Genomic DNA, 20,107 nt, shown 5'->3' on the forward strand with positions numbered 1-20,107 from the left:
AAAAGGGGGAGGGAGGGAGGGCAAGGGTTTAAATACAAAAACCCAAAAAAACATTTCACAAATATTGGTTTTTTTTTTTTCAAATTTGTTTTTTGACTGGTAATAATAAGTAGCAAGTTGAAATATTTGTTTTTTTTTTTTTTACAAAATCATTGAAATCCCCTTTAGTTTATTTCTTCCAAGGTGATATTTGTTTGTTTGTATGTTTGTTTTTTTTATAGATATATATTTAGATTATATACAAAATAAATAACAATTGGATATTTTTTTTTTTTTTTTAGGTTTTTGTTTTTCAAATATCTTCCCATTTTTGTTTGTTTGTTTCTTTGTTTTAATTTCATTATTTTTTTTGTTGCAATCTTATTAATTAATTTTGCATTTTTTTTATTATATCTTAAAAACAATTAAAATTAAAACCATTAATTAAGTGGTTTTAATTTTATTAATTTGTATTTTTCATCATATTGTTTTTGTTTTTTGTTTTTTTTTAAATAGTTTTGTTTTTTAATTTTAATTTTAATTTTTTTTTGGAAATATAATATTTTACTTTTTTAGGCCCGCACTCGCGTGTGTTTTTTTTTTATGTTTATGTTGTGTATAATTTTAATTTGGTTGTTTATATATTTTTGTTTTTCATTGTAGAAATATCACTCAAAGATGGCAAGATGCATTGCGATGTATTTTTGTTTTTTTGTTTTTTTCAAAAAAAAAAAACATTTATTTTTGGATGAAAAAATTGGCCCAGGATTTTTTTCATCATCGGTAAATATTGTTTTCGATTTTATTATTTACTCTCAGCACAACTTACAATATAATATATTCTCGATGTGTTTGTTTGTTTGTTTATCTGTTTAATTTATCATTGACTCCACCAAACTGCAATTAGATTTTTTTTAGTTCTATGCAAACTAATTCATTTTGTTTCTTTTCAACTGCAATTTCTTGTTATCTCTGCAGTCAACTGCAATTTCTTCTTATTTCTGTACTCAACTGCCAATTTCCTCTTTATCTCTGTACTCAACTGCCAATTTCCTCTTTATCTCTGTACTCAACTGCAATTTCTTCTTATCTCTGCACTCAACTGCAATTTCTTCTTATCTCTGCACCGAACTGAAATTTCTTCTTATCTCTGCACTCAACTGCAATTTCTTCTTTATCTCTGCACCCAACTGCAATTTCCTCTTATCTCTGCACTCAAGTGCAATTTCCTCTTTATCTCTGCACTCAACTGCAATTTCCTCTTTATCTGCACTCAACTGCAATTTCCTTTTTATCTCTGCACTCAACTGCAATTTCCTTTTTATCTCTGTACTCAACTGCCATTTCCTCTTTATCTCTCCACCAAACTGCAATTTCCTCTTTATCTCTGCACTCAACTGCAATTTCCTCTTTATCTCTGTACTGAACTGCAATTTCTTCATATCTCTGTACTGAACTGCAATTTCCTCTTCATCTTATAACTCAACTGCAATTTCCTCTTTATCTTTTTACTCAACTGCAATTTCCTCTTTATCTCTGCATTCACCTGCAATTTCCTCTTATCTCTGCTATTTTTTGCTTAACTCCGCATCCTTTTCATACTTTTGGTTTTGCACATTGCACCTTTATGGCAGTGAGGGTCAAGCATTCCCTAATTAGGGTCAAACATTCACTAATTAAGTAAATTAACCCCATTCTCTTAATTTGCGTTGTTATGATGATATGTTGTACTTCGTTTTTCAATTTACGTAATTCTTCTTTGATCTTGTAAATTTTTTGGTCTATTTCTTTAATTTTGCGTCGCAATCGAGTGTATTTATTAATTAATGATTTTTTTATCTCAATCTCTGTTAGATAATTGTTAGAAAATCAATGATTGTTTATGGAAAGTTGTTTTTATCACGTTAAGGTTTCCATGGCGTGGTATAATTGCATCAGCACTTGAATATGGACTGGTAAACAAGAACGTCTATCGTGCGTCACCGGGTCCAATGATAACCAGGAAAGAGTATTGTAACCCTCCAACACGTATCTGCGTCAACAATGTAAGTTTTGTTCAAATAAAACGTCCAATAAAGTACATCGCGACGTCACAATTAAGACCGTCACGATGCCCCCAATAAGGTCTACCGCGATGCCCCCAATAAGGTCTACCGCAATGCCCCCAATAAGGTCTACCGCAATGTCCCCAATAAGGTCTACCGCAATGTCCCCAATAAGGTCTACCGCAATGTCCCCAATAAGGTCTACCGCGATGTCCCCAATAAGGTATACCGCGATGCCCCCAATAAGGTCTACCGCCATGTCCCCAACAAGGTCTACCGCCATGTCCCCAACAAGGTCTACCGCCATGCCCCCAATAAGGTCTACCGCGATGCCCCCAACAAGGTCTACCGCGATGCCCCCAACAAGGTCTACCGCGATGCCCCCAATAAGGTCTACCGCGATGCCCCCAATAAGGTCTACCGCGATGTCCCCAACAAGGTCTACCGCGATGCCCCCAATAATGTATACCGCGATGTCCCCAATAAGGTCCACCGCGATGTCCCCAACAAGGTCTACCGCGATGCCCCCAATAAGGTATACCGCGATGTCCCCAAATAAAACTCCAAACTAACTAACCTTAAGACATCAGTAGTAAAATTGGAATCAAGTGGATGGTAATTCCTTTGTTGTTGATTGTTACTGCTAATGAACTCTTCACTGGATTGAACCAGAGATGAGTGGAAAAGTAGGGCTGACTGTTAAAGGATAAAAATGACGCGACAGACAAGTTAATCATCAACCGCGCAAATTATCATAACAAACCTTACCTTAAGGAACGAAGGTAACTTGTTCTCGAGATGCGGACAACTGGACCAAAACCACTTTGGCAATGGACCTACTTTGGCTGTTGATACGTAGTAACCCAAGGCTAAAGGCTGTTGAAGTAACTGAACTGGTTCTTCAGAGACATCGTTGGTTCTACTACCGGGAGGCTGTTCAGAACCAAATGGTTAGCCAATTGAAACACCAGAGTTCCGATTGTGGCACGCAACTTACCCTATTTGGTTTGCTACAAAACGGAAATGGCGAATGTCTTCCACCTCCCATTCCATTTGGACTACCGGGTTGCGATATCGAATCCCGTCTCGGACTATTTCCTGGACTGCCATTCTCACCAAAATCACCAAAGAGTTCCCGCATATCATCGTCAACCGCGATGTCCTCCTCGTTTAAATCCATGAAGATACTTTCGCTGATGGATGGGTCAAGTGGCGACAGGTGTTCGTGCTGAAACGTCGCGTGCGTTGACTGTAATCGCGACACGGAACCGGTTCTTAGAACCCAAGAAACTTACAAGAAGAAGTTGATGACTTACCTGAGCTGTGGCTGATGTTGGGAACACTAGTATATGAGTACAAGTAGCGTCCTCGGGTGTACTTAAGTCGCAGTTTTGATTACTGAACCTGGCATCGGGTGTGAATTGATCCGGCATAATCCTTAGAGCCGAATCGGGTTCCAAGGACACCAAACAGGCTGATAAAATACTCGGAGTTTCGGGTGGACTTAAAACCGAACATTGATGACACAAATCGCATAATTGTCGACTGTATCTCAATAAAGACTTCTTGCTAAGTAACAAGGCCCATTCGCGTAATTCCCCGTGACCTATACGACCCAAACGTCCAACTACCAATCTCCATGGTTGAATAGAATTGGATAAAACACCCATGATGAAGTCCAAAAGTTTCGTTAAACCGGCCTTACGAGCCGAGGCCTTTTTCCGTCGCGTTCGATTGGGGATTTCAATATTAATGCAACACGTTTCTAAGAGTTCACCCTTTTCGTTGGTACATGACGCGAGTAACCAACGTTGGTCACTCGTTAAACAATAATTACAAAATAAAATGCTAGATTTTTCGCGTCTATCACCGAACATTTCGCCTAATTCAGTTTGTTTATCGCGTTGGGGCGCTAAGATGAATGGTAGGGTTAACATTCGATATGGATTCGTGTTTTTGTCCTACGCGTCAAGAGGCGAGTCAAGGCGAGACTCAGTAAGTTAAGTACCAAGTACCAAATGGTAAAGAGAAAAGAAAACTACTTACATTCTTGCCCTTGAGGAATATATCTTGCGTGGCCGCTGGTCCAAACCCGGTAAGTGATTTAACATTAGATTGATGCGTTAAAACACGCCGACATTGAGAGAATATTGAGAATGCTAACTCCTTAAGTTCATCGTGAACTCTGACCCCATTCTCTTCGTTACCAATACTCAAAACGGAGTCCATAGTTATCAGCTATAAACGCGACCGGACATGAGTTAATAATGCCGAAGCCGCCCTAATCCTAATGATAAGAACATCATAACATAACATAACATAACATACCTGAACGTGAATGTTATTCAAAATATGTTCGGGTAGAAACTTGAGCATGTACAAATAACATCTCATTAGACCAATGGTACTTAGACGGTACATTTCGGGACTCATGTTATTATAGGAAAATGGTTCGACAATGTAGATTATTAGAGCTGGTAGATTTTGTTCGTCGTCTTGTTCCGGTTCGTGAGTTGTACCACCGCCACTCGAACCGCCTCCGCCGCCTCCTCCTTGAGATCCCGAAGACCCTGCCCCTGTTGGGGTTCCGCCCGAACTTGAATGATTGGCGTTGTCTTGCTGCGAGTCCGAATGAGCTAGAAAGTAATTAATTATGTTTAATTAAGACTATATAACAATTAAGATTAAGAAAGGTAGTAATCAGCGTCTGAAGATTAAATTAATTACAAGTATCGTCATATTTACCTCCCTCTGATTGTAATAAGATTGGTTGGGGAGAAAATAAGAATGGATTGGTTATTATAGTTAATCGCAATTAACTACATCGAAAATCAAATAGACTGACCTCCATCCGAAGATTTTTGCGACATATCCTTGTCCTGTTGACTTTCGGGTGTTGAAGGTGGCATAGGTGACGCGGCTGGTTTCTCGGGTGGTTTCATTTGGGCGGGTGGATCCATTAAGGACTTGTCGAATGTTTGTTGCGCCAAGAACGGTACCAATAAATGTCGGCAAACTTGCGCGTACAGTTTCAATTTAGACGCCACGGGTCCGTTCCCAATGTTATTAAACCATTCGTCGACGGCTTCGTTGGACACTTTTCGATAGGTGTTTTTACCAACCCTTAGGATACCATCGCGTATTTTCTTAACCGGGCAATGACGTCCTAATCTACTGACTTCGTAGATACTGGACAGTTCTTTAAAATAGGTCCGTAACCGACTCAAGACAAAGTCATTATCGGGCGCGACTACAACGTACGCGATGTCGCGTGACATCGGGTAAGGTTCCAGTAATAACTTGTCCTATAACACACGAAGTAGAACGAACCTTGTAGCAACCCCCAACAAGTAAAGGATGGTACAATTTTTGGGTGACTTACCCAGAATTTCAAAGCAAAGGGTGAAATGCCTAACCAATCTTTCTCGTAACCGACTAGTAATGAAGGAATGGGTTGAGGTTCGCACTGATCATCGGTACCCCTTCCGGCTAATCTATGGAATTGCCGCCATGTTAGGGGTCCCGAAACTGTGTAGGTCACTTCCCATAACATTTGAGTACGTTTCTTATGAACCGCTTCTTGTAGTAAAGGTTGTAAGGATCTTAATAGGTTAACTGTCTCGTGGTTGCTTTCTGGTGGTTTAGCTGAAATAGTTTATTGTATTGTCCCAAATTTAGCCAAAGATCTTTCAGAAACGCAACCACAAATGCGGGTTGATAAATTAAACTTATTGGGGCCCGTTAATTACTTAAAGGTTATACTATAAACGTATCTTAAAGGGTACACTATAAACATATCTTAAAGGGTACACTATAAACATATCTTAAAGGGTACACTATAAACATATCTTAAAGGGTACACTATAAACATATCTTAAAGGGTACACTATAAACATATCTTAAAGGGTACACTATAAACATATCTTAAAGGGTACACTATAAACATATCTTAAAGGGTACACTATAAACATATTTTAAAGGGTACACTATAAACATATCTTAAGGGGTACACTATAAACATATCTTAAAGGGTACACTATAAACATATTTTAAAGGGTACACTATAAACATATCTTAAAGGGTACACTATAAACATATCTTAAAGGGTACACTATAAACATATCTTAAAGGGTACACTATAAACATATCTTAAAGGGTACACTATAAACATATCTTAAAGGGTACACTATAAACATATCTTAAAGGGTACACTATAAACATATTTTAAAGGGTACACTATAAACATATCTTAAGGGGTACACTATAAACATATCTTAAAGGGTACACTATAAACATATTTTAAAGGGTACACTATAAACATATCTTAAGGGGTACACTATAAACATATCTTAAGGGGTACACTATAAACACGTCTTAAAGGGTACACTATTAACGTATCTTACAGGGTACACTATAAACGTATCTTAAAGAGTACACTAAAAACACATCTTAAAGAGTGCACTAAAAACACATCTTAAAGAGTGCACTATAAACATATCTTAAAGGGTACACTATAAACCCGTCTTAAAGAGTACACTATAAACCCGTCTTAAAGAGTACACTAAAACATATCTCAAAGAGTACACTATAAACATATCTCAAAGAGTACACTATAAACATATCTCAAAGAGTACACTATAAACATATCTCAAAGAGTGCACTATAAACATATCTCAAAGAGTACTTACCAACGATAAAAGGCCACTTGTGTAAACTGGAAGACTTGAGGCCTTCATCCAACTTCCCATTAGCTCCCATGTTATCCAGCATTTGTCTGCCCGTTTCCAGGGCTAAAAAGCACATTTCTCCGAAATCGGACGCTTCTAGAGCGTTGTACTGAGTCGGTGGCGTATCCAAATTGTGCAATGTGACCGCTTTGTGATAAACCGAACAAGTACTGAACATAGTCGAACACTGAGACCGAATTAAATCCAACAAATGATGCGGTAATGATTCGAGTAAACCGCGAGCGTCCTTCGCGTTGTTACCGTTGTTATTATTATTATTAAAACCGAGCGCGTCTGATAAAGTTGTCGGTGGTGGTAGCGCCTTCCGTTTATCAACCATTAACAAACGTCTAGTTCTATCAGGAGGTTCGTAGGCGACGCCGGTTATTTCAACCTCGTCTTCGTAAAACAACCCGGACCGATGGCTATAATGTCGATTGACAACCGCGCTAAAACCGCACGTACATTTGTACTGTAATTCCTCCGAACCGTCCGGTAATAAAAAGTTGGGCAAATAAAGTCCGTAATCCGCACCTTTTATGTTCATATTGCATACGCATATCGTACAACCGGCAAAATTGTGATCCTTATATAAATTCATCATAGTATCCGATAAAACTAAGTTCGTCACTAAACTATGAGACTCCGTTATACCGCCCCCGTTTCCACTCGTCATCATCATGTGTTGATGATGAGCATGACCTTAATGGCCATATATATTGTAAGTAAGTCTTACTTACCAAATGGATGGACAGAAAGTGTAGTTAAAAGTACTTACCTTGAGGATTGGCGTGAGGATGATGGACGTGTTGTTGTTGCGCCAAATGGGAAGGATGCATTTGTGCCGGATGGTGAGATTGTAATTGGTGGGGATGTTGCTGTTGTAATTGTTGCTGCAAATGGTGAGGAGGACCCATTGGAGGAGGTGGAGGACCAAGATGATGAGGGCCATCCGATCCCATGGAATGGAGAGGGTGTTTAGGGAGGCAAGGACCATTATGGTTTTGTTGCTGTTGCATTTCGTAGTTCATGGCCATAGCGGCGCGTTGATCCATAGTGTCCATCATTGATGGATGGGCGCCGGGATAACCAGGAGGCATCATACCACGTTGGTCAGGATCTGGACCACCCATCATCATAGGGTGGCTGCAAAACATATCCATCGTTTTGGGTTCATTAAAGGGATTCCCCAAAAACCAAGTGACATTTCCCAACACGATAAGCCTGGCAATATTTTGAACAAGAACTAAGAGAACACTCACCCTGGATGTTGAGGAGCTCCAGGATGTTGATGCGGATGATGATGTCTTTCCATCATCAAGGCGGGATGTCCTAGCGGGGGTGGTAGCCCTCCGGGTCCCATGGCGTGTCCCGGATGGTGTAATTGATGATGCGGATGTTGTTGAGGATGCATCATATGCGCGTGAGGATGTCCGTGAGGATGCTGTTGATGCAAATGCATATGATGTTGATGTTGCGCCAATTGTTGCTGCTGTTGTTGCATGTGAGGACCTCCCCCCGCGTGGGGACCATGCATCGGGACCATATTGCCACCGGAGGATAAACTGTTGATTAGATTTAAATTGCCGGGTGTCGCTGAGACGGAACTAACTGTAGAAGGCACGGAGGAATTATTGGCGGCGAAAGATTGTTGCTGGTTTTGTTGCGAATTTTGCGCCGCCGCTTGCTGTTGCTGATTTTGGGTCCATGATGGCTTATATACGCTTTCACCGGGGAACGTAATAGGTGGTAAGCTCGCGCTTGGTAAACTAGTCAACGCGGAATAACGCGATGAACTGACGAATTTGAGTTGAATTGGAACTTTGTAAACGTAGGACCAGTCCTTAAAACATTAATGGGGATTGTATGAGGAGGATGTATTGGGTTGGGTTGTTTCGCGTTTGTACTCGATTTAAAACTTACAGCATCCATTCCTGGACTTCCGCAGTTAATATAACCATCAATTTTATCTCTTCCTAGGATTCCTTCACCAGCTTCGAGAGCCGCGATGTCCGAGAGCGTCAACGGTCCAGAAGGCGACTGGACAGCGTTGTGCTCCAAAGAAGGCGGAGTTGGAAACATTCGAGTCAACTCTGCAGCCCCTTGAACAACGCAGGGAAAAAGGGTGAGTTCATTTTGGAACTAGCGCGCTCTTTTAGAAGAAGTTGGGGTCGGGAATTGGGGTGTCTAAAATCAAATGGACAACTGACCTAGTATACCAGCGGTACAAGAGTTTGAGCTTGTTTTAGTCGTTTTGGTAACTGGCGCGTCATCAGATGTACCGGTTAGTTTAACAGAACTAGGAGTTGATGGGGGTTGAAACTGCAACGCGAACATAATCATAAGACATAATACAACAACCCTTGATTACCCAATGAATCTTTCCCCTGATTACCCAATGGATCTTTCCCCTGATTACCCAATGGATCTTTCCCCTGATTACCCAATGGATCTTTCCCCTGATTACCCAATGGATCTTTCCCCTGATTACCCAATGGATCTTTCCCCTGATTACCCAATGGATCTTTCCCCTGATTACCCAATGGATCTTTCCCCTGATTACCCAATGGATCTTTCCCCTGATTGCCCAATGAATCTTTCCCCTGATTACCCAATGAATCCTTCAATGATTACTCACATTATCATCGCTGTTATCATCCGATGACGTATCAAAAATGCAATCCAAGTCCCTGTCGGTCACTAACAAATCCTTTTCCCTCGTAAAACTCGACGCTTGATTCGTGGACGTCGCTGGGGACGTCACAGATGTTTGGTCATTTAAAAATAGTTGTTTGGGGGTGGCTTCCTTCGACGATGGTAAAACACCTCCGTTTGGTGTGGCGGGGTCAGGGGTTAAAGGTATAGACGGATCTTTCGCACCATTTTTCGTCTCTTCATCTTTGACCACGCTGTCATTACGGATTCTAAAAGTAGCTCCCGATGTTGGGGGCGCGTCCTCGTCAAATTCGTCATTAAATTCGTAAGGATCTTTCGGAGGTGACGGTTGACTATCTTCCGATTGCGAATTTAAATCCCGACTGTACATTTCGGCTGAATACGGGTTGCTAAAACCGCTTGGCAGTATCGTTCCAATACGTTGCCTTTTACGGTTACCGCTAGATTCCCACGTATTAACCAGTAAAGAACTGTAATCGTACAGCAAACCATTCCGTAAGTCTTCCTCGTCGGTTTCTTCGTTGACAACCGCCGGTAGAGTCGGTGGTCGTTTAAGTCCTTGTAAAGATACGAGTGGTTTAACCCCGACTCCGTTGGTGGTGTTGTTGTTGTTGTTGTTATTGTTGGGAAATGGGGAGGCGACCGATGTTGAGATAGCGTTTCCATTCGAGTTCGGTGCCTGACTTGAAGGGGCGGCCACCGCGGTTGTCAAGATGGCGGAGTTGGACGCGTCCTCCGATTGCGTCGTTGAAGGCGGTTGCCAAACGGAGGGTGAATTCTCCGCCTTGCAATCGGCCATTAGGTTAGAACCGGGTTGTTGGTGTTGATAGGGTGACAGAATCTGATCGGGTTTTTCCGTTTTAATAACGATGGGTTGATTGGAATTAGGGTCCGTCACTGACATTGGGCTTTGCGTTATAACGTTAGCGTTATTCTGTTCCTGAGATTCTGTTTTGACATTATCATCCTCTTGAGACAAAATGGGAGGGTGCGGGGACAGCGTTGGCATGGCCGGTTCCGAGGTCGATCCTCCGCTATTTTCCATGGATTGAAGTCCGGGTGTCGCCGGGTGCGGTGATTCCATATTACCGTGAGAATTAGCGTTCGATGTTTGCAAAGTGGGCAAACTAGACGAGGGCGTAGGGGCCCGTAAAGAGGGTAAAACCGCGGAAACGGGACCCCCGGATCCTTGTTTCAAATTAAATTGGAATGAAGTAGTTGAGTTTGAATTCTGTCCAGAACCGTTACCACCACTACCACTACCACCATTGTTCGTATTGGAAGAAATATCTCGCGATGAATTCTGGGAATTAGTATCGATTCCCGTCAAACAATCCAAAACGGGGCTTCGTCTATGAAAAGGGGTCATGCCCTTTAACCTGGACGACGTTTTTTCGTTAGATTTCTCGCTTAATTTCTCAGTTTTAATTTTATTGGTGGTTCCCGTCGCGTTACTCGAAGCATTCGTTGTAGTCAAACTCGCGTTCTGTTTAACGTGTTCGTTCGAACTGTTTTTGTTGCAGCCACCACTTCCGGGGCTCGAACTACTACCCTTTGTCTTTATTTTGCACCGAAAACAATTACAACTCGCGCGCGCCGATGGGTCCTGAAACTCCCAATGTCCGATGGCGTCCTCGGGACTGGCTTCGGGGGTTAAAGGTTGATTCGAAACGGTACTATCCTGCCATATATTGTTTTTCGCGTGCAATACCGCGTGGCTTTCGCTATTCGGTGTCCATTGGCACTGCTTAGCGGGGAGATTATTTAGATTAGGGTCCGTTGTTAAGTTACCGGTCAGTTGGTTTCGAAGCGCCGAACCCATGGGTTGACCGGGACCATATCGTTGCGCGTGAGGCCGATTGACCCCACCTACGCAACAACCGGGGTCCGACGGGGAAATGGGCGGGGTTAGGACACCACCCGCACCTCCCCGCGATTGACCAACGGCTAGGAGTCCATTCGGTACCGACGGTAATCCCGCACCACCCCGGCATACATCTTCCTCAGTTTCAATTACATGGACGTAGCTTGATGGGTAACGTAATCTTGCACCGCCTACAAAGACTTCAACTACTCGCGGTACCTGACTATCATCTCCCAAATAATCTTTACCAGTCGTAACTTCCTGTACTGGTAAAGGATAAAATTGCCTCCATTCGTTTAACAATCTTTGAACCGCCGGGTCATTATCCTTGTAGCTTTGACCAGTTAGAGTTCCGGCCAATCCGTAAGGACTCAATATAACTTTGACCCCCGTCGAATTAGCGGCGCTGTGCCCACCTTGGGCCGACAATAAATTCTGCCTGCTCAGTTTATAAACGGTCGGATGGTGTCGAACGTCAACGCTGGCGCAAATTGTACTTTCACCGTGAATGAAGAAGTTTAGCGAAAACGTCAGCTGAGCGCTGCGAATTAGACATACGCTAATTTGATTACTTGCGGGGGAAAACATATATAACCAGAAGGGGGATAATAGAAGAAGTATGACACTCTGTATCCTCTTAAATAATTAACACGATTCTTCCCAGGAGAGGGAATTACCCTTTTTGAACATTTGCTCTCCCGCTCATCAAACTTAATTAAGATTGGTATCGCACCTTGGGGTGAATTCTATAACTCTTTGGTGGTACTAAATACATAACAATCAACCCACAAACCTCCCTCGTCTTGACTTGGGACAAAAATTAACACACAAGCACATGCGCCTTGCCAAATAGTTAAGGGCTAATAGATAAGTAACGATGAGGTGGAACTATAACTATTTATTCGGTTTTAGTAACCTTGCGCAATTTAAATGTAAAATAATGTTACAATTATAGTTATACCCATCACGCTTTGTAATAGGTTACACTTCTCCCGAAGAGAATAAGTATTATATACTTCTGATATAACTTCTACCCGTGATAACATAAGGAATTCCTTACCTTCTAGGTTTATCCGACTTTTCTTTTGGTTCCGTGAACCATTTCCCAAGTCGGGTATAACCTTTTGCTAGTAAACATCGTTCGATCAAGTTATGCAAGGCTTTGAATAATAATCCCCGACATTCGTAAGATAAACCGTGTTCCCAAGAACCACTCGGTTCATCCGGATCACCTGCAATTTAATAATAATAAGGGTATTACATTCACCGTGTCACTCCTTAACATAACGCAATGACCCCCAAACTCTACCCTCAAAAATCACCACGTGTTATTGTGATATATACTAAGCGATACATTATAGTCAACCGTCAACTAACAACTTAATAATGCTATTACTTTTAATTCATCATAATCAAATTAATTAACGGCCTTGACGTATGTACGTAAATATTTATTTATTTATACTACGGTACCGCTACAGGTACTGACTTTGTTGAATGGGGGATGAATACGCGCTGAAAGCAAACCCACCCACCAAAAGTGGGTCACTGAAATTTGATATAATCTAGGTGAAACTTACACTTAGGTACATGTACAAATTGTGGGGGTATTTTTTCTTTGTAACTTTATATGACTAAAACCCTTAAATATGTTACATTTTATTTATAATATATTTCAAACTATAAAAACACTTTTAGAGAGAGACAGAGAAAAAAATCACGTGTATTTATTTCACGTGATTTAATAATTTAAACCCCAGATTTCACTCGTTCCCCTTAAATCTCGTAACGTGAAATATTTAAAATATAAATAATTTCAAGTTGAAATAATGTCGTTCATAAAAACCATTCAACGTTGCTTTTATAAACGAAACCTAACAACATTTCCACGACGGAGATTGTTAAATGACTTTAAAACCGGAAAAATCCATTTAATAGAGCTTTACACTTTCCTCCCCAACCCCAACCCCCTTTAGCATTTTGACCTTTTGAATGGCGGGAAGCTTATTGCCTTGGAAACGGCTCTACAAACCCCCCCCCCTCTCTATCTCTCCATTCCCTTCTCTCAGCATCTTCCACTGGAAAATCCGCTAGACCCCAATGCGTGACCAAAAGGTACAGTACTGTCAGGAAAAGGTCACGTGGCTTTGCGCGCGCCCTTAGAAAACGGCGGGAAAATATATATATATATAGAGGTTAGCTTGTGAGCCTGAGGAAAGGATAAAAGGCGGGAAATAAAACGGTAGCGCGCGCGTTAGGAGATCATTTGAGATGAGAAAGAGAAAGAGAGAGCGCGCGCGCCCGGAGAAAAACGAAGCTCAAGAGGAGAAGGCTATTAGCATTTCCGAGGGGTCGGATACTCGCCTATAAAATTAGCAACATTAGTTTAAAAACGTTTAAATATGTGTATGTTTTTAAACAAATATAGTTAAACGGTGTCCCTTGAGTCAAAATGGAGATAGACTCAAAATCGTTCAAAGAACACTGCACCCTTTTCAAAAACACCCTGTATAGTCTTATAATATTGTTAAGTTCAATTTTATTTATTTATTTATTTATTTATTTATTTATTTATCTAGGAGATATAGTATATCGTTTTTAAATCGGTTTATAAATAAAATACAAGTTAAAGTTAAAATAAAACACAACAATGACCGCCAAAGATTGCAATTCAAGCTCCCCGGTACCCCGGGGCAAATAAATGGCGGGAGAGTTGTAAGTTTTATTGGCGCCAAGCGTAAGGTCGCGGGACGATTTCCCGCCAAATCATATTAGTTTTTTTTTTCAAGCGCGAGACTCTTACATCTCGAGAGAGAGAGAGAGGAGAAAGAGGAGAGTCACGTGGTTTAGTGGAGACATAGTTTTGAATAGCTTCAACCAGAGCCTGAATAAATTAGGAAAATGAGTTAGGGGACCATTCATAAAGATTTATTACAAAAAATTATTTTTCTTCCGACTGTTTTATTTTTGCCTCATTAGAGATAATATTGATTGGGAGATTTTAGACCGGCTGCAAATAAAAGAGAGTAAAATATCTGTGACGTCATTATGACGCTGACGTCTAGCTAGAAGTAGCGTAGCTGCCGGTTGGTTTCAGGGTTGTCGGGTTACACGCAGTTATCGGCGACAAATCCACTTAAAAGCCAACCGATAAATCCTAATGGTTTAGGGGTTGGGGGGGGGGGGTTCATGCTCCATTGGATCGACTGTACTCTTTAGGCCACGCCCACCTCTGTATTCCACCACCATCCATAAGCCTTCGCTTTCGGGACCGAGGCTGCTTGGAGATTTCGATCCCCGAAGTGGTAACGGGAATGGGGACAGGGACAGGGATGTAGCAAGCCAAGCTCCGAAGGAAGGGGGGGAGAGTGAGACAGAGACAGAGAGAACGTATCCTACCAAAGATTAATTACTTGTCCAAAGAGAAATCTCTCTCTGCTGAAACGTTCGTCTCAATTACTAGGTTCAATTCGGGGTAATGTGTACACGCGCAAATTATAACAGTTGCTTTTAAAGCAAGTAGTAGTAAGTAACTGATGGATGAATTCAACATGAATTTAATTTAATAGCAGGAGGATTTGTTTTGATATCTGATACCAGATAAGTACAGGGTGTTTCTGATAAGTCTTGCATTAATTAAACAGTTTCGGTATTGTATTAATTGAAATTAACTAATAGACAAAAGCGTTGTCAGTTGTCATTTGTGACGTGTGCAATTGAGCAACAGACTGAATTAAGTTTTTAGAATTCTGTAATTCTGTTCAGTATTTATCATTCAGTTCCAATAATATAATAACAAAGTACTGGCAACCCTGTCCTTGAAGCGCATGCGCTGTTAAAGTCAATAAACGGGGCTAATTGGGGGTGGAAATTAATTTATCTAACCCCCTTTAGTACGTTATTACAACACTGACTGTATATTTGCAAATCCATATTTATATCCGACCCCTCTTAAACTCAAAATCTCGTGAGTTGGAGCGCGTGCGAGAGCTAGTATCTATATTTTAAAACAACCTTAGAAAGCTTTACCAGGAAAGGATTTACAATGGGGGATTATTCAAGACTTCCAAGATTGGAATTTGCGTATAGCTGTAGATAGTCGGTAGAGAATAGATCAATAGGTGGGGCGGTTCAACACCCGTCCGATTTATGTTACGTACGTTACGCTTCTCCTATGCTGCTATAGAGCTCTCTCTCTAGATCCCGCCAAATTAGATTTGGCGGGAAAGGGACCCGCGCTTTTAGAATCACTCCGCTCTAAAGGAGCTTGCGGGAATTTATAAAGCCGGATTGCGGCCTAAATTTGACATTTGTAACAACCTCCTTTTCAGATTGGGTTCAAATATTAAACACACAATTTACTGTTTAAATTGTTTAACATTTTGTTAAATTTAGCATTTAATAAATAAATAATTAAAACAAGTTGGGAAAACCAAAATATTACCTCTCCGAGTCAAGACGACTACTTACAAACTTATTTACCCAGATATGGAAATGTTTCTTAAGTTAAAATTTATGAAATATTAAAGCAGTATACAAAGCATAGCAAATATACTGTAAATCAGACGACATTTTACGTCCAATAATGATATACTTGTACACATTAAAATCATCCGATGGGGGAAAAACGGGAAATGAAGGGATAAAACTTTGGAGGGATATTACCTTTACGTGTTTGTAAAGGCCCAATTTTCTACTCCTCAACTGTATGCCCTCTATGTTCAAAGCCATATTCACAACAGGGTTGCCATATAAACACTATCCTCTCGTTTCACCTCAATGATTTTCTTAGTTTGTCAACATGACTGTTAACGTTACATAACACCAAAGCTTATTTGTGGCTACACACACTGAAAGTAAATGCGTACCATAAAAAGCATGAAAACACGAAGCTATTATCCGATTACTATCAGACCTTTCACTGGTCTGGGCTGCGTTCAGCAGAGCTCACCAAAAAAGACAGCGGATTTTGGAAATGTTTACCGGTGAGCTCTGTCGTCATAGCTTTTCTCCGGTCATTGGCGTTTTATAAATGACGCTAGCGCAATAAAGCGTGCAAGGTACCAAGGCTTAACAAAAATTGTATGATAACATATTTATAGAGATAGATAACTTTTATAATTAAAATTAGAAACTAACATATCTCTTACAATTCTCGCGTGATCAACTGGTTTCACGCCAATTAAATAGCTATAGTCCCAGAGAGCTATTCGTATTAATTCCTCCATGGTTTTTTCGCCAAGCTGAGAACTACGCGTTTTACGTCACGTTATCCAAAAAGCCGACTATTTTCTTTGAAGACCGTGCTAGCTCAGCGCGAACCACCGTGACGTCAAAATTCAAAAACAAATTCCCGTTATGTAGGACACTGCTAACAGTGCTGGGCTCTGCTGAACGCGGCCCAGATTTCCACCATGATTATAAAATCTAAGCCTAATTATTTAAAAGTGTATTTAACTTTCGGCTCACTCTGAACCGTTAATGTCTCTGCATTACAGAAACGAAAACCAAACCCAAGCGTTTACTTTTTGGTTCACTAGGCCTATTGACAAATAAATGTTCATTTGACCAATATAGAAGCGTTGTGCTTGTGTTCACTTTAGAAAGGATTATGCTATAAACAGATGTAGTATAGCTTAAGTAATATATAAACATCCATTTTAAATAATAATATTAAAAAAAATCTTTGGAATATCAAAATGAAATAGAGCTTTAAAGCTACAAAAGTACTAAATGCATCATAATTACGAAAAATATTTCCACATATTCACTTTATATTAAGGTTAAAGGGAATATTATGGTTCGGTAGGATTTCTTTACACATCAAAACAAAACGAACTTCTAACGCAGCGCACTACTGTAACAACGGACGGACACACACAGACAAAAACATAGACTGCTTTTTAACTCTTTCCGTATTAATTTTGAATTGAGAAAAAAGGTTATCTTAAATATTAAAATAAATATAATTAATATTTAATATTTTCTTCGTTAGTTATTCGCCTTATTAAACGTTACATCGTTTTAAAAAAGAACAATTAAACATTCTTGAGAGACTTGACTAATATTGGCGTTTGAAATGAAGCATACGCCGGTTGCTTCGCCTTACTCAAATAGGTAGTATATAAGGGTGTCGAACTACAGCTAAAAGCAAGAACAACCGCAATTGCGAAAACCTATCGTGGACAACCCACCCTAGGGAGGCTAGACGTTTCTCGTAACCCTAGCTGATCGCCGCGAATGTCTTAAACCCAACGATGACGATGGAGTAGAAGCCAGGTGTACAGACTGGTGTCCATGTGGGATGGACAAAAACAAAGACCAGAAGATGGTGGTGTAGAAGCCAGGTATACAGACTGGTGTCCATGTGGGATGGACAAAAACAAAGACCAGAAGATGGTGGTGTAGAAGCCAGGTGAACAGACTGGTGTCCATGTGGGATGGACATAAACAAAGACCAGAAGATGGTGGTGTAGAAGCCAGGTGAACAGACTGGTGTCCATGTGGGATGGACATAAACAAAGACCAGAAGATGGTGGTGTAGAAGCCAGGTGTAGACTGGCGTCCATGTAGGATGGACAAAAACAAAGACCAGAAGATGGTGGTGTTAGATGCCAGTGTGTACAGACTGGTGTCCAAGTGGGATGGACAAAGACCAGAAGATGGTGGTGATTAGAAGCCAGTATGTACAGACTGGTGTCCATGTGGGATGGACGAAGGCTATAAGATGGTGGTGATTAGAAGCCAGTAAGTACAGACTGGTGTCCGTGTGGGATGGACAAAGACCAGAAGATGGTGGTGTGAGAACTCAAGTAGAGTAGCCATTTCCGTGACTGTGAAAGCAGTTCGGAAATGGCGAACACGTTTGCTCCGATTTGGAAACTGCGAACGCGGTCACGTGGGTGTAACAACAGACACACACACAGACAGACACACAGACACACAGACAGACACACAGACACACACGATCGTTACAGAACCTCTCCGTGACATACGTCACTCGGAGAGGTAAAAATGAAATTAACAAAAATATAAATACACTTTGGTGTGTAGCGGGGTAAACAGTTCTACAGGGGCCATAGAAAATACATGAAGAATTATAATGGGTTTGCCCCTATATGGTGACTTTCCCACTGAACCTACGAAACTTCAACTATAGCTAAAATTATTTTATATTAAATTAAATGACAATAAATTAAATTAAATGACGATAAATTATATTTATAAAATAATTAATACTTTAAGTAATTTAATAGCTTAATAATTTAACTCTTAAATATTATTAAAGGTAGTTAAACCTGTAGACAGTGTGCAAATATTTGTGTTAAGTGTTGTCAGGCATTGTCTACAACAACAACATACTGAATTAAGCTTCTATTTAATTCTATGCTCTTATTAAATAATTATAAATCAGTGTCCAAACCTGAATGAATACAGAAGATGCATATATATAATAACAAATTACAAATTACTAACAACACTGTCCATGAACTGAAGCGCATGCGCAGTTCAAGTTAAGAAACAAGGTTGGGTAATTAATAAATTAATTTCTGTAGCCCCCTCCCTTCCTTAGCACGCGCCATTTATTTATTCCGTGTTTAACTTTGAATAGTGTCCGTAATTCTTTCATTCGCCAGCTAAATTATTTCCGACGTTTAACAACAAGTTCTTCCTTTATGAACTGACCCCCCTTGGTTGGTGTGTGTTAACCCGCGTTTCCGGCACGAGGCGGGTAGTAGAAGGTTATGGGTTTTGCTTGGAGCATCATTGCGGAACACTTCTCTTAATATCATTCTCCTCTTCATTCCCCCCCCCTAGCCATCCTTCCCGCCGCCGTTGCCTCATTCCCCTCTTTGTATCTACAGCGCACGCGCACCATTGCGATCTTCAGTAGTAGCTCGAGCTTTGGAGATATCTGGTGGCGGGAGAGTTGCGCGAGATATGCTACGCTACGTCTATTTCCCGCCAACTTTGTGTTGTAAACACCGGTTTCGCTTGTTGTAGACCTCGCGTGTCAAGTAGGCGAGTTATAGTCTATCCCTGGGGGTCATCTATAAAGATACGAAGTTCCTAATCGTTTCCGTAAATGGTTTTACGGTATAACTCCGCGATCATAAGTAAATAATAAGATGCTATAAGTTAAAGTTAATAATTCTAAAACAAGCTTGCTTTAATCCAGTCTGTTATTGTAGATAGTGGTTGAATATTGTATTGGCAACACTTGTATCTATATTTAATCACTTAAATTCATTGATTAATTTAGGCATAATTATAATTATCTGAATAGTGTTAAATCAATGCATTATAACCTCATCAAAAATTCCCCCCTTTATAGTATGAAATAAACATGTAGTGGTATAACATCAATTTCACCTGTTTAACCTGTTAATAGGGCGCCAACCAAGGTCCGTTCCCATTTTTTGATACCGGGCTAGTCAACCGGCTTCCGGTATCGCTATCAGGTTAATCTGCCAGCCAGCTAGCTCTCACTAGAGCGCGTATTGAAAAAAGATTAAGCTCCTCTTCTTTCACCGCCAGAAATAAAAAAGAGGTACCCTCCCCCCCCCCACCACCAATGCACTCCGATTTGTCGACACCGACATCTTAAGCTGACAGTATTGACCCCGAGGCGAGATAGGATTGACCATTGTTCGTGGTTAAGTTGACTTTTGACGTCGGAACTCGAGCTACAACTCCCCCCCCCCCCCAAAGCTTCTTTGAGGGATCAATAAATGGAATGGATTCGCGCGCTTTCTCTCTACCTCCCCCCTTTCTCTATGCTTTTTCTTTCCCGCCAAAATAAAAAGAGCGCGAGC

General features: G+C 40.7%; 1 protein-coding gene across 2 annotated transcripts in view; it reads right to left on the minus strand.

Annotated features, from left to right (window-relative positions):
- Positions 1-706: 706 nt before the first annotated feature.
- Positions 707-20,107, minus strand: part of LOC149597253 (mediator of RNA polymerase II transcription subunit 13-like) — a 30,919-nt gene continuing 11,518 nt past the window's right edge. Inside the window, exons 3-18 of one of the 2 annotated variants that reach the window (XM_089861117.1) lie at positions 12,352-12,523; positions 9,390-11,832; positions 8,962-9,073; positions 8,675-8,844; positions 8,014-8,594; positions 7,530-7,897; positions 6,713-7,453; positions 5,407-5,669; positions 4,870-5,329; positions 4,353-4,660; positions 4,071-4,262; positions 3,341-3,985; positions 3,022-3,273; positions 2,793-2,957; positions 2,602-2,720; positions 707-2,011 (exon numbers count right to left, since the gene is read on the minus strand). In XM_089861117.1, coding sequence (XP_089717243.1) covers positions 1,879-2,011; positions 2,602-2,720; positions 2,793-2,957; positions 3,022-3,273; positions 3,341-3,985; positions 4,071-4,262; positions 4,353-4,660; positions 4,870-5,329; positions 5,407-5,669; positions 6,713-7,453; positions 7,530-7,897; positions 8,014-8,594; positions 8,675-8,844; positions 8,962-9,073; positions 9,390-11,832; positions 12,352-12,523 — 7,124 coding nt within the window. In that variant the 3' untranslated portion in view covers positions 707-1,878. Of the gene's footprint in view, positions 2,012-2,601; positions 2,721-2,792; positions 2,958-3,021; positions 3,274-3,340; positions 3,986-4,070; positions 4,263-4,352; positions 4,661-4,869; positions 5,330-5,406; positions 5,670-6,712; positions 7,454-7,529; positions 7,898-8,013; positions 8,595-8,674; positions 8,854-8,961; positions 9,074-9,389; positions 11,833-12,351; positions 12,524-20,107 lie in introns of both variants that reach the window. The other variant, XM_089861116.1, reaches the window with a different exon arrangement.

Source organism: Phalangium opilio, unplaced genomic scaffold (genome assembly GCF_054372755.1).
Source record: "Phalangium opilio isolate 3A_F unplaced genomic scaffold, DU_Popi_V2 ptg000369l_1, whole genome shotgun sequence".
NCBI lineage: Eukaryota > Metazoa > Arthropoda > Arachnida > Opiliones > Phalangiidae > Phalangium > Phalangium opilio.